This window comes from Anopheles stephensi, chromosome 3 (assembly GCF_013141755.1).
Source record: "Anopheles stephensi strain Indian chromosome 3, UCI_ANSTEP_V1.0, whole genome shotgun sequence".
Lineage (NCBI taxonomy): Eukaryota > Metazoa > Arthropoda > Insecta > Diptera > Culicidae > Anopheles > Anopheles stephensi.
Genome location: NC_050203.1, coordinates 41,143,967 through 41,162,649, shown reverse-complemented (window position 1 = coordinate 41,162,649; position 18,683 = coordinate 41,143,967). Strand labels below are relative to the sequence as shown.

General features: G+C 45.7%; 1 protein-coding gene across 12 annotated transcripts; it reads right to left on the bottom strand.

The window, feature by feature from the left end:
- Nucleotides 1-1,695: 1,695 nt before the first annotated feature.
- On the bottom strand, nt 1,696-18,581 carry LOC118512255 (transient receptor potential cation channel subfamily A member 1). Of its 12 annotated transcripts, none has more exons than XM_036056408.1 (16): nt 17,976-18,570; nt 17,580-17,848; nt 17,346-17,510; nt 13,612-13,859; nt 11,356-11,551; nt 10,157-11,263; nt 8,951-9,265; nt 8,650-8,760; nt 8,075-8,182; nt 5,998-6,195; nt 5,492-5,926; nt 3,199-3,315; nt 2,961-3,123; nt 2,611-2,889; nt 2,379-2,509; nt 1,696-2,304 (listed from the first exon to the last, which is right to left on the bottom strand). In XM_036056408.1, exons 2-16 carry the CDS (start codon nt 17,703-17,705, stop codon nt 2,134-2,136), a joined length of 3,870 nt encoding a protein of 1,289 aa, XP_035912301.1. In that variant the 5' UTR covers nt 17,706-17,848; nt 17,976-18,570; the 3' UTR covers nt 1,696-2,133. The 12 variants fall into 12 exon arrangements, with proteins under 12 accessions (XP_035912301.1, XP_035912304.1, XP_035912303.1 ...); XM_036056411.1 differs by having other exon boundaries at nt 18,502-18,562; XM_036056410.1 differs by having other exon boundaries at nt 17,580-17,899; nt 18,502-18,556.
- Between the last annotated feature and the right edge of the window lie 102 nt (nt 18,582-18,683).

The following is an 18,683-nucleotide window of genomic DNA, read 5'->3' as shown; positions in this document are numbered from 1 at the left end:
TTGCATAAGCGAATAATGGAGCGAACCCAACTTAGCCCCTTTAGGCAAAGCGTATTTCGGATTGGTGGACGAAGACACTCGAAAGAGACAACACATATTTTTAAAGGCAGTGCACCAACTTGTTGAACTACAAACTCGCTCGAGAACCAGGTCCTCTACGTTGAGTAACCTCCTAGTAGTATCGGAGGACGGGACAACCATCCAGGACCCCAGGTACACCAAAGATCAAACAGCCGATCCGTACTCAACTACTGATTGATCGATCAAGCGAGCAGTAGAGTATTTTTGCCTATGTCGCATCTCACTGATCCCGCGCCAGACGCTTCAGCAGCTTGTTACCCCTGGTAAGGATGTGCTCCAGTTGGTCGTGGAAGCTCAACGTACCGTGAATGAGTACTCCAAAGTTCCAGATGCAGAGAGTTTGCGTTCGATGACAGTATCATTTAGTTTGAGCTATCAGGGCCCTTTGCTACCACCAAGGGCTTGTCGGTCTCCTGTTCAATCTGGCGCTAAAGACAACGATGACTCGGAGGTGGAAACTCCCGGGACCATCTTCTATAAGCCAATCCAGATCCTGGAAAACGCTGATGATATAAACATCGTTGGTTTGAGGCTCTCCTATGTAGCAGAAGCTTACCAAAAGATCGAGCGAGCGGCATAAAAGCTCGGGTTGGAGATTAACGAGGCGAAATCTACAATGATGGTGGTACCAACAGCAGCCCTGCCAGCAAACACTGATTTACGCAGGGGTGATGTTAAGATAAGCAACCGCAATTTTCAACTCGTCCAAAACTTCACCTATCTGGTGTCAAAGGGCAGCAACGACAACTGCATCAATGTTGAGTTAAGGTCAAGGATGCAGGCTGCCAACCGGTCGTACTACAGTCTGAGAAAACTTCTCCACTCAAAATACCTGTCGCGACGGACGAAGCTGGGACTGTACAGACCCTTTTATGATCCCAGTACTTACATACGCCTCTGAGCCATGGAATCTGTGCAAAACTGACCAAAAAGCCTTCTTAGGTGTGTTCAAGAGGAAGATGCTTAGTAGGATTTTTGGCACCGAATGTGTGGAAGGAGAATGGTGGAGCTAGGCTCCGGATGGGCGGGCTGGTCATGTCATGAGAATGATACCGGACGACCCAGCCCGTCAAGTCCTTTTAGGCGACAGAGGAGGTGTGGTAGGCCCAAAATGAGATGGAGAGATGGAGTGACGAAGGCGCTGGACCGTGAGCGGGGTATCGTGGATTGTTTCAGCAGGCCAAGACCATGAAGCATTGAAATTTTCGCGTCATTGGCCAGTGGCAGATTAAGCTATATAGAGGTGACAACCGGTAAGGAACACACGCGTAGAGGTCGTTTAAGTAGATCCCGAAGAGTAGTGAACCAAGGGTACTCCCTACTGCCACTCGTGAAGTTGCATTGATGCTGCGCGAAGAGTGGATAACCAGTGTCACGCAGCATTTGCAATTGTTTAGATACGAGCGCTGTTGGGCCATCAGTCAGTCGTTCCGAGCGGGACGTGATGTTTGACATGTTGAATGATAGGTGGAACGCAGCTGGCGTTGTTCTCCCTTTTCGTAGCAGTAGTTTTATGTCACATTTCGGACGCACATTGGACGCTTTCAATTTATCTAACTAAACAGAGGTGCCTAACATGATCATACACTGCAGTAAGGTAATGGACAAACGAAATGGGTGTGTGTCGCACCATAGTGATGCTTTTTATTAAACTTGATCACATTTATCGTATCGGCTAGAGAGACAACATCAAGGTGCCGCGTGCAAACGTTCCGTAGTAAAAAGTTACAAATGGTTCCTGTCCATTGATCGTATGCAAAAGGACAGCGCGCTCTGACCTGCTGCACCAATGTATCAAATATACTCTGTTCCTTTTCAAGTATTCTTAAGCATGCCAAATGTGGTTGGGTAGCAATGCTGAACAGCTAAACGCACTAACTTACAAACGCACAGACACACACACACACACACACACACGCAAAAAACATACACACAAACAGACACACACAGACATACACGTACACGTACAAGCTCTGTTTGCTATAAGTTTCATAGAGCATAATTATTGAAACCGTCCATCAAGCCCGGGAAGTGGCTCCGCTACAGTGCCATTCATTTTCCGATAGACTTGTTGAAGCTTAGGGTGGCACCGAGCTTCTTGCGTATCCGCGGGGACGACCAGCGCGACGATCGGTTGCCTGCCAACATCCCGCTCGAAGCTTTGAGATCACTCGTGGGGACGCCTTCGTCCACATCGTCCGCCTCTGTTTTGATTTCCATTTTCTGGGGAGCACATGAAACCGGTTCAAGTTAGTGAAGCGTTGCGTGATGCACTCTCACACGCCCACCGCACGTACCTGCACGATCAGTCGAAGCAGTTGGTGCTGGGTGTCCAGTGCCGTTCCAATGTCCCGCAGCTTTCGCTTCTGTTTTTCCAACTCGACCGCCACGTAGTCTTCCGTGTTTTCCAGCACGTAGTCAATACCGCCTGGTGTGGTTGTCATTGTTGTTGTCGTTGTTGTGGGAGGAGGGTAAAAGTGGGTTAAGCACGGACTAGCAGTTCGCTTAGCGGCCAAGCGAATACGTTACCTTTGTAATCATCGGTAAAAGGATTGCAGAACCACTTACGCAGGACGGAGTCGAGGAAGCCGAGCTTGCACTTCTTTTCGTTCGGATACTCGATCAGCTCCATTTTGTCCACCATCTCGAGCCACATCTGGGGCAGCTTGCGCTCCAGCTCCGTGTGCAGCACCACCTGCATGGCCAGTCGCTTGAGCTGCGCGTTTCGGCGCACGGATTCGATGTCACCGACGGCCAAACCGATCAGCAGATTCATCAGCAGAATGGGCATGAGGATCATGAACAGACCTGCGGACGGGAACACACCAAAGATCTAACTAGTGATGCCGGCGGGTCAAGTGGGGCGGGCAGAGGCTTACAAAGTATGACGAACGAAGGGAACGGAAATGGAAGGTCTCCCACGTGGTACGGTTGGACGTAGGTGCCGACGAAATCCATCTCTCCCAGCATCATCGAGAAGGTGCGCAGCAGCGACATGGGGATCGACGAGAATGACAAATGGTTTACCTGCGGCTCGGAGACCTAACCGGAAGGCAGAGAATGTGCATTTGGTTTGGCAAACTATGCAACAAAGGGTTTCTAATGACCTTTAATTACCTTTGAGAGCAGAATGTAGAAGGCTAGTCCGAATGCAATTATCAGAATGCTAAATACGATCAACACCTTAATGAGGGTTTGCAAGATTTCCAAGAACATGACCACGTATATACCAATCTGGAAATGATTAGAATGAAAAAAAAAATAGAATACTGTTAGACGAAATTAAAATTTTGGCGAGCTGTAGCTTTCGGGCAATGACTTCTTCGAGAGCGAGATCTATCGATTTTTAGCATCCTTGATTTTGATTTGTTTATTGCAAAGACGCTGTGGGAATTTGAGAGCACATTTGCCTCACATTGTATGTTGGTTAGTATTAAAGTTCGGGCTCTGTACGTTTCTGTCTGTGAAGGAGATCTTCATAGAGACACATGGGATCTCCAGCCATTGAGTACTGACCGATTCTTACAGGTTAAAACCTCCTCAAGCCTACGTATGCGTATGACATTGGAAATGAGTGCCAGGACGTTTTTAGTCGATCGTCAAGACGTCTCCCTATCGCAACATGGAGTTTAATCTAAGTTCTAAATCTAAAGACCTGGACATAGTCCACTGCTGATGGACAAAATGTCTAGAATACCATGGACTTCCTCCTCGTTAGGGCTAAGTCTAGGTCCATCACATTGATGAAAGTTATTTTGCTGATTGAAATGCTTCTCGGTGATCTGGTGACCTTCACCTAAAAAACTTATTTGTACCAAATGGATGAAGAGCCCATTAGTCAGAACCTTGGCCTCCGATACTCTACTCTACATCGTTCGGATGACAAGTGGCATTAAGCTTCCAACCCTTTAAATTTGATAATATTTTGCAAAAATCGTCCTCCCCGAATCGGCCAACAATCCCACAACACATAAACAACTGTTAGACAACTGAAGGCGCAGAACTTAATCGTATACCTTTAACAATGTGTTGCCGAAAACGAAGAAAAACGAGGAATCCAGATCAGCATTAAATCTATCGGATCGATCGGAATAACTCTTTCTGGGGAAGGCATAAAATCCGCAGGAACGTATTGCAAGCATGTAACAAGAAATCATTATCTAGGCTTTTGCATTACAAGTGGCATTATATAGAATGGCCGATGAAAATGCCCGAAAGGGCTTGTACTTCTGCAGGCATAAATACACTTAGAACAATCTCTACTAATGAGTAAAATCGTGCCTGCTGTATTAAAGCAATCCCTCAAATCATGTCTGAAAATCCCTTTAATGTCATAGCGTTTTCCCAATACTGGAACTTAAATTCGAGTGGCTTTGCATGCATTCGAGTGGCTTGCAAAAAAGGCAAACAGAAGAAAAAAAAAACAGCTTGGCACATGAGAAAAACTGCTGAACTGATGTCACCGATGGATTATTGCACTGTATCAGCTCGTTACTGATGACGAATACAGGGTACGATTCGGGTTCGATGATACAAAGCGGGGGAAAACAATGAAAACACAGTGATGGACAAAACAGTAAGGCCATGCTATATTATAAAAAGTGTAAAAGTAAGGTGGCGAGGTCATGCCTGCTCTATCTCAATCCTCGCTCCGGGGGAACGCTCGGGATGGGTTTTGAACGTTCCGTTCTGCTCGTAGAACAAGTGTACTGTAGTTGACTCTCGCCCTCGGTCGGAGGGTTCTGTTCCGGTTCAAGAGCTCTGCACGGGTTGATTACTCCGCAGAGCTGCAAGAATCCGGACTATATGATTGCAAAGTTCCACAGCGGATTTGCACTTAAAACTACTGCGTAAGTGATTCAAAAAATCCATTATTAGCACTAGCACAGTTATTCTATGGGATGCTTTTAGTGTGATAGAAACATTGTGTTGAAAGGTTGGAAGAAATTCCTGATTCCTTTCACACAGTTCGGAATGGAAATGCTCCATCGAATAGTATCGAAAACGGTAGATTTAACAATGGAAGCTTATTGTTTTGCCCTTCACTACAATGTTTGACGTCATGTTGCCAAATCGGTACAAGCATTCCATCGTGATGTGTTGGCCTACGCCTTCATCGTTTTTTCTTTTCGCTTTATTACAACGGATCGCTTAAATTGAATTCCTTTTCTTGCTCTTCACCAACCGACGGCACATAGTTTGGCTATGGTTCAGCAATAACCATTCATGGACTGATATGATGAAGCATTCTTCTTGCTCCCATTTGAATCAATTCTCGAGCCAATATCGATGGGATGTAGAAACGGGCAAACCATAAACAAAGTTGTTTTCTTAAAGCATAGCACCGCTTCATACGAAGAAGAAGAAGAAGTACAAAGCGAGACAGTAGCGACTTGGAGCTTCGGCTTACCTGATCGAACCGTTGCAGGAACAGCAGCAGATTGAACCACGACAGAAACACGGTTATCGAAGCCGCCGAATAGTTGATGCTGAAGCACATGCCGCTGGAAAACATGGGCCAGATCATGATGAGCGCAGACGTGTAGAGTATCCACGAGATGAAGTTGTTCGGCTCGAGCAGATAATGCCACTTTTGCTGATACACCTGTAGCAGCTCGCGCAAAGCATTCACCACTATGTAGATGATGATGCCGATGCCGGACACTAGCGTCGTGGTGCTGACTTCCATCTGCTCCTCGATCGGTGGTGGAGCAACGGAGGTAGTCACGTTCGCCACCGTCCCATAGCTGTATCCCTTGGCCCGGGCCAACGTGGAACGCAGGGCCAGTATGTGCTGTCCACCGTAGGATCCACCACCGTCCGGCGTTCCACCGTCCTGTGTGTGCTGTGAAGCGTGTGAGTCGAATTTTTAATAAGTCTTGTACAAATCATCCTTCCCCCTCGTGCCGTGCTTACATTTCCTGCCGGATGTCCGACGGGGGTCGCATTGCGCATCAGCTGGGACGTGAAGAGTGTCACGAAGAACAGAAACACGCTGTAAAACAGCAGGTTGGCCAGGTGGAAGTATTTGCCGTACGAGTTCCACTTCATTTGCAAGTACTTCTGGCTGAGTGGATGTGCCAGCAGCTCCACCCGCCCGTGCGCCACCATGGCCTACAATCCACGGTGAACGGACACGGCCAAGTCAACGGGAAGCGCGAAGGCGTGAAGAAAAGATTAATTGCATTACTTTTGCGAACGAACTAATGAGGTTTGAAAGCCACCAATATTACCGACCACGACACGACTGTGCAAACAACGAGAAACAACAAACAAGGCAGTGAGTCTGGAAGCGCAAAAGGATGTTGCTCTCCCCGATTTCGGCTCGGCAAAGGTTCATGCAGATGGCGTGGTGAGTATCGGTGCGAGTGCAAAAGTTTGATACGCTGTAGAGCAACTTTGCTGCGTGCTCCAAAAACGGGTCAGATGGATGCATTATCCAGACTTTTGGTGTAGATTAAAGCGTTTTGTCTTTCCGCTCCCGTCTTACAAAGTCCTGCACTGGAGCTTTTCCAAGAGATGGTTCTTCATTTTTCATATCGGGTTTCAACAGCCAAGCTTAAAGATACGTACGGTTGGGTATGGAACAGTCATTGAGCTGAAAACAACGTTGAAGGCATGCGTATAGCAATTGAATTTAAAAATTGAACAATGACATGGACGCTTGCTAGTGGGATTTTAGGCGCGTACGATCAAAACCAATTACGTCAAAGTCAATTACTTGTATCGCATAATTGCTAGTTCAATTTAGTAATTTTTCTTTATACTATTTTCTGTGGCAATTCCGTGGAAAATTCCTATTCTTCCAGCTGCACAGAGTCCTTCCTCTAATAATTTTGTTTAAAGTCCTTAAAATTGACTTCAAGTTGAAGTGCACCAAAATTAAATAAAACATAAGTAAATGAAAACAGAAGGGCGCCGGTCTTCACAAGACAGGACAGGGCCGGGGTGCAAAACCCATTTCAAGACCGCCTCCTCGTACGCAGGGCTAACTATCCAGCTACGGGTAACATCAAGTCACAGAAAGCCAGAAATGGCAGGCCGAAACCTGTCAAGCTTGTAGTGCCACGGAAGAAGAAATGAAAGCAAAAATATATGAAAACGCGATTAAAAAAGAATCCTTTTTGGAACGGCTACTCTATAAATCATATGAAACAGTTAACGCCGTTTCAGGATAAGCTAGCAGCATGCGAACCAATTTTGGACTCTCTTTAGAATGCATCATGATGATCCCACCCAAATGCCGGCATAGGTTCGAGATGTCCAAAATCAGCAAGAGATATTTGTTTGCAATCACTATTCTTAAAAGCTTTAAAACCAACTACGACCAATGTTTGAGGCTTGTTTCGAGGCTATACAGACCCTGCTGATGCTGATTCTCCGTTAGAATCAAGAAAAAATTCAATCAATCGGCAATAAAAATGGTAGGCCGAGACTTTACAAGGCTGTAGTGCTACGGAAAAAGAATGTATAATTATTAATCAACGCTTGGTAGGTTAGTGGGCTAGTTTTATAGAGATTTAGAATTTTTTATCTAATGATTTGGTATGGTTGTACCAAGTAGAGGTATTGAAAATTCTGTTCCATTTGTGTATGAGTAAGTAAGAAAAGTATGTACACAGAAATTATCATTAATAAACTAATGTAGAAGAAAGTTTGCAAATAGAACTGTAATCAGTTACACTTTCTCGACTCTTTTCAGGTTGAAGCACACTCCGTTCATAAACTTCTGTACATAGCAAAATACTAGTGCTTCGGCAAAGAGAGTGATGAACGTAATTCAGAAATGGTTTCAAACTTGCCATGCTGCTTCGGACGACCCTTTTTTAACAACACACTCTCTAGCACAGGAAGCACCGTACGATCAAGCAAAGGTTTAACTATCAAGAAGCACTCATGCCGCATGCCAATGGATACCTTTCCCAGTACACCGAGCTACAACACTGATCAACGCTACGAACCATAACAAAGGAAAACGGAAACTGAAACTCACATTCACGACATGCAACGGTGGTGGACGCCATTTGGGATCGTTCAAAGTTTTCCGGATTTCTGCAATCGCCTCTTGCGACTTTTGGTACGCGTTAAATGAATACTTTATCTGAAGCGAGCGAAGGAGTATCGTAAGCGGATCAATTCACTCCGACTGGCTATTGGGACAGTTTTGTGTGGAGCGTTAGCCAATCAATGCATTAATTAGGTAGGAGGACGTGTGCTACTGAACGGTATGAGATGGTCGGGAGGTGAGTGGGGAGCTTTTGTGTCATGCCAACCTTGTCACAAAGGATACAATCTAGAGCTTCTCGAGGTCACGAACAGCGCGGAAAGGTACGCCATGAACCATCGCGGCATGATTAAGAGTGACCGGTTGACAAATGAGGGGAAATTGCTACCTTCGCTGCACTGAAGGCATGCGGCTCGAAGCTCATGCAAGCGGGCAGACGGGTTCAAGCTACATGATGGGTGGGATGGTGGGTAAAACTTTGCAAAACGGCATGCAAATTCCGACGCTGACCAGCAGCAAAAACCATGCAGAAGCGCTCCAGGATTTTAAGGGTAGCCGCTTACGTTCAGTGCCGGAAGCGGTATCGGTTTCGATATCTGGACCGCTTCTCCGGTTCGTGCATCCATCTGCGCGTACAGTGCCGGACACTGCAGACAGCTAAACGAGTACCGAATCTGGTTGGTTGTGTTGTGTTAGCGGAGGGGGGGAATATTATTGGAACAGTTTCATCATTACTATATTAGCACAGCTAGATTGCCCGTGTTTAGGCCACGTGCGACCGTCCGCGACAGTGGTTCGCGACAGTTTGCTAGCTGAAACGAAACTAATTAATCGAGCACCGCAGTCCCCGGACAGCGTACTTACGTAGAAGCTTTTCGAGTCCTTCTTGCAGTTAGCCTTGGTGATGCAATTGTCCTGTACGGCTTCGAAGACACGCGGCATCGAGGCGATCAGGGCCAGCGTTACGCACGGATGTTTGTCCGATTTCAGTGCCATCACCTCGCCGGAACGCTCCTCGTGCGTTGCCATGGCCAGCGCCGCCTCGGGATACTTGTAGTAGATCGCGTAGTCGATGGCGCTCATGTCCATGTAGTTGTGCAGCAGCTTACAGCCGAGGCTGAGCAGCAGCACCACCGCATTGGGCTTATTCTCCATCGTCGCCAAATGGAGCGCTGTGTTCTGTGTGATTGGGTCGATATCGATAGGACAAAACAAAAAAAGCAACACTCTTCATCTAGTTCGGTAATTGGCAAAAACTTCACCAATAGCCCTCAAAGGTTGTTGTGTAAGTGGGTCGTTTGATTCTAAGTATCACATTGAAGCTTTTATTTAAAATAATTTATAGCTTAGCAAAATAAGGAACTCTAAGGAACTATAATCGATCTTTGGAGCCTCATGAACCCCTCCCAGAAGGGGCTTAGTTCGTCGAGATTGAATCGTTACGGTCTTCTAGGAGGTCAATCAGGTACCTTTTAGATTTGCGTTAGACATCTTGTTCAGGATATTGTTCACCGTTTATACTGATTCTTTGGACCCATGGATTGACAAGGACGACATTCACTCATGGGCCCGTGGACCAATGGTCAAGGAAACGAAACCACCTTAAAGCCTGGGTTTCCTCGTTCTATGCCGCACTTTATCCCAAAGTACTGTTCGGTATGCATAATATGTTTGGACATTTTCGTCTTTCTGTTCTTTCTGAGAAGTTGTTGTAAGGCTCGAAGCAGTTATAGTCAGCCATCAAATCTTCAACTTCAACTGATTCGACAGTGACGAACGATGCTGCTGCAAATCAATTGATAATATTGTAATCTTGTATCCGTACACGAACGATGAGACTTCAAAGACGATTGGTATATTGCTACATCGACACCGGCACATGGAACGAAAAATCGCGTAACTTTGTCTTTTTTTAGGGTTAACGCTGTATTTGATAATCGAATACGCCACAAAAGCGGCAAGTGATAAAACATACCAACCGTGAAAGAAACTAGTTTTAATTTATGAGACCGAAAGACTTGCCATCATTTGTATAAATTCTTATTCAACCCTACTCAAATCCACACTTACCCCATCTTTGTCGACCTGGTCCAGCAGATGCGAGTGAACGGAATGGAGCAGCTCGATCGTTTGCGTGTACCCGGACATCGCGGCCAGATGCAGCGGATTGCGTCCGTTGTGATCGCGGTGCAGTAACGCACCCCGGTTCAGCAGCATTTGCACCACGCGCGTATGTCCCTGCTGCGAGGCAATGTGCAGCGGAGTGAGCCCTTCGCCATCGCTCTCGTTGATGATGAACGTGCCCTTCTCGGAGTCGAGCAGCTGGCGGACGGTGTTGTACCGTCCGTATCGTGCCGCAAAGTGCAGCGGGCTTTCGTTATTATTATTCTTGAGATTAATGCACGCCCCAAGCCGGATCAGGTTCTCGAGCGAGCGTATGTGACCTTCCCGGCTGGCGTAGTGCAGTGGCGAGCAACCGGCGTCGTCCTTCTCGTTCAGCAGCTGCAACAGGTAGATCTCGGACTGCGTGTGGCACACCTCCTTCGCGAACTCGTCCAAACACCCGCCGTTCATGATGACCAGGTGCAGCACGTTACGCGAATTGGCGTCCTTCAGGCTAATGTTGGCGCCGAGCCTGATCAAGGTCATTACCGTGCGCCAGCCACCGCGCGACGAGGACAGCAACAGTGGCGACCGCTTTTCCTTGTCCATCGCATTAATGTCGGCGCCCTCCTTCACCAGGTACTCGACAATCTCCGGATGGTCAAACATGGCGGCACAGTGTAGCGGTGTCATTTTCTGGATGTCGGTGCAGTTCAGGCTGATGCGCTTCTCGAGCGGCTGCATGCGAAACATGAGCTTCACTATCTCGATCGCCCCCTGTGCGGCCGCCAGATGGACCGGCGTCGAGAGGTCATGCTGCTGGGTGGATATCTTTGCCCCAGATTTAAGGCACAGCTCCACCGCCTTGATGTCACCACCGTGTACGGCCGAGTGCAGTGGCACGTTGCCCTCCGAGTCGTAGAAGGAAATCATCTCCTCCCGCGTGCATCCCTTCGATTCGCCCCACTGGAAGAAGACTTCCATCGTTTTGGAGCTGGCGTTTTTGGCCGCCTCGTGTATTGGGTAGTAACCGTTGTTGCAGGGTTTCCTTGGACAGGCTCCAAAATCCGAAATCTGTACCACAGTTTGCACCGATCAAAGAAAAAACGGTCGATTCGTTAAAGGCACCCTGGCCGAACTTGACCGAAACGCCCGCTTACGCTTACCAATATTCTGGCACACTCTTCGTTGTCGTAGATGGCAGCCAAGTGGAGGGCTGTCCGGCCATGTTCTCCACCCTGCTGTATGTCAATCACTTCACGGTACTTGCCCATAACCTGCAGAGCATTTACTTTGTTCTGTTCCGTTGCCAAATGCACTGGAGCCAGTTTCTTCTCATTGAGAATGTTCGTTGCCACTGGACTGCGGACCAAGTTGGAAGAGAGTCAGCATGAATCGAGCAAAAAGGATTTACATGTTTACACCCAAAAGCTTGAGTCTACATGGCTTTACATGGGATTATTAGATCTGTCGCCAAACTGGGGATATTTTCTTGAAATATTCCTCACACAAATTACATCTAACTTCTTTAAACTTATTATAAAAAAATTCCCCACTCTTTTTTCTTTATTCATGAACGACTGTCTGGCCTTATTGCCTAATTTCCTCCGCCTGTAATTTAAAACTCTTAGCAATGAGGCCAGGCCGTTCCTCATGAATAATAAAAAATACTTTAAAATCTTAAATACTCTGGAAAACGACTGTCAATCTTGAAATAATTAATTAGTCACGGATTTTTGAAGTTAAATAGAAAACTTGAAGAGGTGCGCTAAGGAAATGTTCGATTAAGATATCACCTTGAAAATATTCTTCTCTTTAGCACTACAACGTGCAAAGCTATCGGGCCTCCCATGTCTGGCATTCTGTGACTTGATTTTTCTGTGATCCAGAGCACGATAGTCAGTCCTGCCTAGTTAATTAATTTGTAATTAGCGATCTAGGCACTGTTCTTGAGTCCTATGCCTTCCTGCCATGTTTATAGGCTGACTTCAGATTTTAATGACCCTATGTGTTTGTTGAAATTCATCCTCGCCATAGTTCATAGAATTTTGATGTTGGAATATGATCCTCATAGAAGTAACTGATGCTTAGATTTAGAAATCAGAACCTTACGATGGAACATGGAACTGCCTCAGAGAGGTTCTACAAGCAGTTTTCATGGCGAGGTTTAACCTCTCTGCTAACAACTGTTTGAGCGGGAACATACGGACCCTTTTCAGAACATTCAAAAGGTTTTATTACTGCGTTTGCCAATTATTTTCCTCAAACGATACTGTAAAGTAAGGTACTGTACGCATTTAAAACGACTTGTACAGCCTATAACCTACCTCCTCTCAATTATTTTAACCTAAATCTCGTGAAATAAATTTAAGGTTCAATTACTGAAACAATTATTATTGTGCAAGGTTATATGTTTTACATTAGGGCAATTCATTTATTTCCTTTTTATGGCACTAAAACATGCTACAAAAATAGATCCAGGCCCGATAAACAACATGGCATTTTAAAATCCAATTCCGCTTGCTGCTACTATTTAACGGCTATTATATGCAATATTTACAGGAGGCGAGGAATGTATATTTTTAATTTTTCTATAATATTGCATGAATTGCAACTTTGCTCTCGCACTTCCCTCTCGCGCCCTTCCTAACCGTCGCCCGATTTATATTGCTATACGTCGCACTGCAGTGGGCCGTAAAGATCCTTTTCTTATTGCCATCAAAACGTTCAATACCTCGTCACATCATGTTTGATATGATTTTTATGCGAATTTCCTTCTTTCCGATTTAATTTTTCTTTTCTGCGTCTTTCTTTTGTTCTACGTTCCGTTTAGGTTTAGGATAATTTAGGATAGTTTGGACAGCTAGTATAGCCAAGGGCAAAGGTAGATGCCACAGAAAAACGTTCTCTATGTTCGAGTAGACGTGTGGCTCTGAAATCCATCAAAACCATCAAAAGCTGAATAAGTTTTACTCCAAAAATTACAAATTAGATAAGTGGCGTTGTATGGAGCACAAGTAAGTGGATTAATAAATGTCAATTACTCTGCTAGAAGATCGGTAATTGTTGTAACAGCCTTCCTGGAACTGAGAATCACTAGAGTCGAGTACGATAAATCGCACCTAACCACGTTAAGCTGTGGGCAACAAAACTATGCTCCCAACAATTTCGTTGATTTCGTTCAAAATTATGTACGATTGAGCTGCTACCTTTAGCCAAACTTTCACATTGCATTGAACCAGTGCCGGCGCGGCACGTACAGCGCTTGCGAAACGTACAACTTTGCTCCACAAAAAAAAACTTTTCACAACTAACCCCAAACCAACAGCTGCTCAAGCTCATTTTGCAGCCAGTTACGCTCTTATCACGCCCAAACATTGTGAAACACTCGAGATTAGGGATGGCTTTTGCTAGATACTTACATTTTCAGCAGGAATTCCAACGCATCGAGCGAATCATTCTCGACCGCCGTATGGAGTGGTGTGTTGCCTACCATGTCCTGTGCATTCAAGTTGCCTCCCTGGCCGTGAATGAAGGTAAGAATGTTCACACGGTTCCGTGCCGCCGCTTGGTGGGCAGCCGTCCGGCCCTTGCTATCCTTCACCGACAGCCGATTATTGTCTCCTTCATAGAGCCGTATAAATTCCTCGAGATTACCGGCTTCTGCTGCCTGCAACGATTTGTGAGCGGTGTTATTATCGAGTACAAACAGTGGTAATATGAGCTTTTAGCAAACTTTAGACTACGCTTCGACCAATGTCTTTCTATCACAATTTTCATCTTCGCTCTGCAGCCACGTACAACGTACACAAGTCTTATCATGTTAAGCCACTGACCCGTAAGACGGCATACGACACGCGACCGCTTTTCTTCATCATATCAATCCAACACAACCGCACTCTCGGAGTTTCGGTGTAAGGTAATATTTTTACTTTCTTTGCTGCCGTTTCACTCATCGCTGGAACGGGGCGGCCAAAACAACGAACCCGTTCGATAGCTGCCTTCCAACTGATGGCACCAAAGCAGTCTCCCCTCTACGGATAGCTTCGACGTATTTCGATTAACGAAACGAAGCGACATCTCCCATTCTTGGGCAATGATAAAAATAGATGTCACAGTGTCATTTTTATGAGGTATTTGATAAAGTACCAGCTATTCCGCTTTCCGCCCGAGAGGAACATGTAACCCTTTCGAGCGTATCGTTTATCAGACATTTGCCCTACCGAGGACACTGGCCAATGCTCACCAACTAGCGCCGTAGTCCATATTGACGGCAAAAAATGACCGTATCCTTCATACCGAAAACATTAAGCAAATCGAAATCGTGTGATATGGCTGATGAAATGTTCAAGTGATCGGCACGCTTATCGCTCCCATCGCCAGTGCAAATATGACAGTCAGATGGTCAAATGGGTCTCGTGTCGATTGTCTGATAATTGAACTATATTGAGTGATAAGTGACAACCACTAGAGAAAGGGCCATCGATTTGTCAGCGTGCATTACCTTGGGGAAGCTTCCCCAGACCTTCACAGAGTACATACATTTGAAACGGGAAATGATTATTTCCATGAACACGTGTAATTTACAAAGTACCAGGCGTCTCCATCACGAATGCTGGGGCGAACTTTCATGAACTGACACTCGCTGTAATCACGTACAAACCATCCAGTGCTTAAGTTACGTTTCTTTGCTTCCCGCCCGATAATGACCTGCAGTACTTCCTCCGTATTAATGCGTGCCGATCCTTGAAGGCGCAGCACCCGGCTCCAGTTGACGGGGATCTTTAACGGTGTTGCGATCGTGAATCCGCTTCGTTGCGAACAGTTGCGCCACATGTGTCGAAGGGATTTTCGTGTATACATAGCAACGGATAACATGGGATTGGGTGCACTTGATGGGTTTGGGTATTGTGATTGGGCTCAATTGCTCGTTCGGAAATCTGCTACTGCTGTACCTTCGATGCGCACTTTAACAAGGGGACACTCACACACACACCCACCGGGCACGCACCGAAGCACTAGAACGCGTTGGAATGTTTTGTTGATCGGTGAAAGTATTTTAAGGACATTGAGTCAACGTAGAAGGGTTCGAACGTCGTTAAACCGTTAAGTGCTGTAATCTTGGACATTTATTGAGGACAAAGCAAAGGAAAGCATGTACTTGAAGTGAAACAAAGAATCACTGAACGTTTGGGTCACATACCCGCACACAATGATACCATCATACCATTGTGGAAGTTAACTCTTGTACTATTATATTAATTACACTCAATCAGAAGATAGCTGGGTTTGATTAATTAGCGGACGCAACCGACCAATACGACTCGTTCTGAGTCATCGATCATTTGTCTTCATTCGGCCAAGCAGTTGGCAACAAGCAAAGGAGCACTTTTCCTATCGATATTCTTAAATTTCTTCTTATTTTAGGCAAGAAAACTCGTTCAACCGTAATAATAAATAAATACATTAAAATTCTATGCACTCTCACACAGAAGTTTAAAAAGTTTACTTCAAGTTCACACAAAACATTTTTTATTGTGTTTTTTACTTAATTATTGCACTTTCACAAATTTCACACATTTTTTGTAAAAAAAATACATTTGTCTCGTCAGCATAAGTCTCAACTTAACTTAGTCCAAGATAAAGCTCTTCTTAGTCATTAGATACTAAGAAAATTGAGATGTAATTGAATTTATTTTAAAAATAAAACCACACACGCCCTTTCGGGAAGCAAATGTTTGTGCCCAGCATTTGATAGAACCGTGGGTCAAGATTCTTGCACACCGAGCGAATCTAATTTTGTACGTTTCACCGCATATAATCCTACTGGAGGGATTATAGGTCGCCAGACTGAAGGTAAACCCAAACACACACGTTCGTTCAACTACAGAGGTAATCCTTCACTGCCACTGTCATAAAGTCTTCTCGTCAAGGTCCTCCCCAACCGACAACAGCGTTTAGGATTCCTTTCTTTTGTCACACACAAATCACAAGCACACAAACTTTTCCGAAAACTACATGCGCCACTTAGGTAACACTTCCATTCGCAATGGTTCGATGTTTCCCAGTTCGATGAAAGCGACGGGTGCCGTTGAATGTAATGAACCGTTACCACCGGGGAGTGGTTAAGTTTCACACGTCCTTATCAAACACATCGGAAACGATCGCGAACCACACCAGGACTGAGGGCCAACTACCTAGCGATAGGTGTTTTATAGTGCCCGACGCCCGAGCGTCCGTCTGTCGGTCTTCTGATGCCGCACAAGGATGCTGAGAGAATCACCCGAGTCAACCGAGAGAAGCGAGAAGGAAGATGAAGCAAGTCCTTGCAATAGACTGTACGAGAAACCAACCATGAGTCCAAGCCGGAGAGGCGCGATACTCTCCACCATCAATCAAAGAGCATCCTCTTGGCGGTGGTTGCGGTTAAAATCAGAGAGCTTTGTGTCGCACCAGGTGTCCTGATGCACCTGGGCGCCGTTCGTGCCGTCTACCGCGGTGGATCATACAGAAATTACGCTTTGCCGAAGTCAACCATTCGGAAACATTGGTTTGGCATTGAAATGGTTCGCAACCGGCCATCAGAGCAGGTATGGTATAAAATTAAATTTTCCACGAAGCACAACGAAAAGGAAAACGAACGGGCACAACACAACAAACCATACCGAATATTCCCAAAGCTAGCTTTTAGGTTCTAGCACGCTTGATACATTTTTTAAACCTTCCGCCGGGAATACGCTGACCGAGAGCGGTAAAGGACCCTTATGTAAAGCATTTTTCAGTAATCATTTCAACCCGCGCCGATCCATTAGCTCCACGCGATCGGGCCGGGAAGTTTGAACTTGAGCTAAGTACATCCGCACGGTGGCATCGTGATTGAATGTGAAAGTTTCCCCATAACCCATCCCGATATAAGCAGCGAGGAGGATCAAAGACGAGCTCGCGTTGGACGACGACAGAATGCAATCATAACGGTGGACTAATGTGACTCATTGGACCCTATTAAAATGGTAAGATATCGAAAAAGGGTTTCCATCCATTTTTCATGCCACTGATGACTCACATTTAGCGCTGATAATTAATTGCGGATGAGGTTACCCGACCACTCACGGATCAAATATCTGCGTGTTCCAGGTTTTTTGTTTCTTCTACTCACCCTCAGTATGCGGTAGGGACTATCGCTCAGCAGACATACTTCCGCTTCGGCCGGTTGCGTTAGAATGGCCTGCAGCTCGTTCGTGTCGTGTGCGTTGATTTGGTTCACCTTCGTACCCTGAAGGCCGTGGCCGGTGGGAAGCTTCAACCGCGACAGGAGCCAATTCTGTAAGATGTCGCGTTCGGGTTAGATTGAAAATTGGGTTCCACACTGGACTCCACAGCCTCTCCTCACCTTGAAGGCTTGGGTTTGCTGAAGTTCGTCCTCCTCCTGGTTCGCGTCGCAGGTGGGCAGATTCTGTTCCGTGTCCGATCGCACCGATCGCGGGCTGTGTATCAAGTACAGTGGCGTAGGCATCATTTACGGCGCACTTTGATGCTGTTTTAGCATCGTTCAGAGGACAAAAGCTTTAGATGCTGTTGATGAACGACTGAGCAGATTTCGGGTTCGGTTGCTGCTTGTAGGAGTTAAAATGTTCTATGCTTTGTAACTTATTATTCACACTAAAAAGAGATTGTTAATAGAAAAAATCACTAACACATCTGCTGAGAAAACTGCTTGACACAATATGGAAATAAATTAATTTTTTTAACTAATTTCCAAAATGTTTGAGGAGTGCCATACAGTCACCTTCGCACGCTATTCCACATCAAGGATCTTCCAAAGCTCTGTGCCGTTCACCATCTCATTACACGGCATCATTTGCACAACATTTAAAATTGCTTGTACGCCATAAAACGCTCGTTTGCAACAGGCAGTTGACGCACACGACACGGGTCACGCAACTTATTGTGCACTAGGAACGCTTCAAAAAAGATTGCACTTGGACAACCTTTGCTCCCTGCTTGCTAATTTCTTTTTAACGCAGTTAAAGCACGGCATATAATTTTTTAAACAGCACTGCAACAACTCATTTACTGCGGTGAGGCTTTTGCTTTAAACGAGCGGCGTTGCCCCTTCGCCTTTCAAACCATTTCACACCAACTTTCGCACATGTTTCTTAAACACTTAAAATTGTGTTTTTTTGGTGTCACTATTAAACAAGCTCTTAAATGCTTTAATAACGAGCTTGTTTTAAAAGCTCGCTCAGGAACTTCACAAAACTGTTTTGCTAGCAGAATCACAAGCACTGAGCACTTATTTTTGGCATACAAACTCTCTGTGCATCACAACTTGTTGCCACACTATTTTGCGCGTCAGCCCTGTACGTTCGGCATGTCCGGCGGCTGACGGAACACTGCTGCAATAGCACCGGAACGAGTTAAATTAAGCAAATGATTAGAGCGAGGCGAGAAAAAGGCCCGTCCCCTGCAATATGCCACACGCAGAGGGGTGACC

What these genes read in the sequence shown, in the direction of transcription:
- LOC118512255 (XM_036056408.1), bottom strand. Translation starts at nt 17,705, where the DNA reads ATGATGCCTACGCCACTGTACTTGATACACAGCCCGCGATCGGTGCGA. An exon ending in GTCCCTACCGCATACTGAGG is followed by an intron (nt 13,860 to 17,345) that starts GTGAGTAGAAGA and finishes AAATCGTTGCAG; the next exon opens with GCAGCAGAAGCCGGTAATCT. An exon ending in TCTACATTCTGCTCTCAAAG is followed by an intron (nt 3,124 to 3,198) that starts GTAATTAAAGGT and finishes CCTTCCGGTTAG; the next exon opens with GTCTCCGAGCCGCAGGTAAA.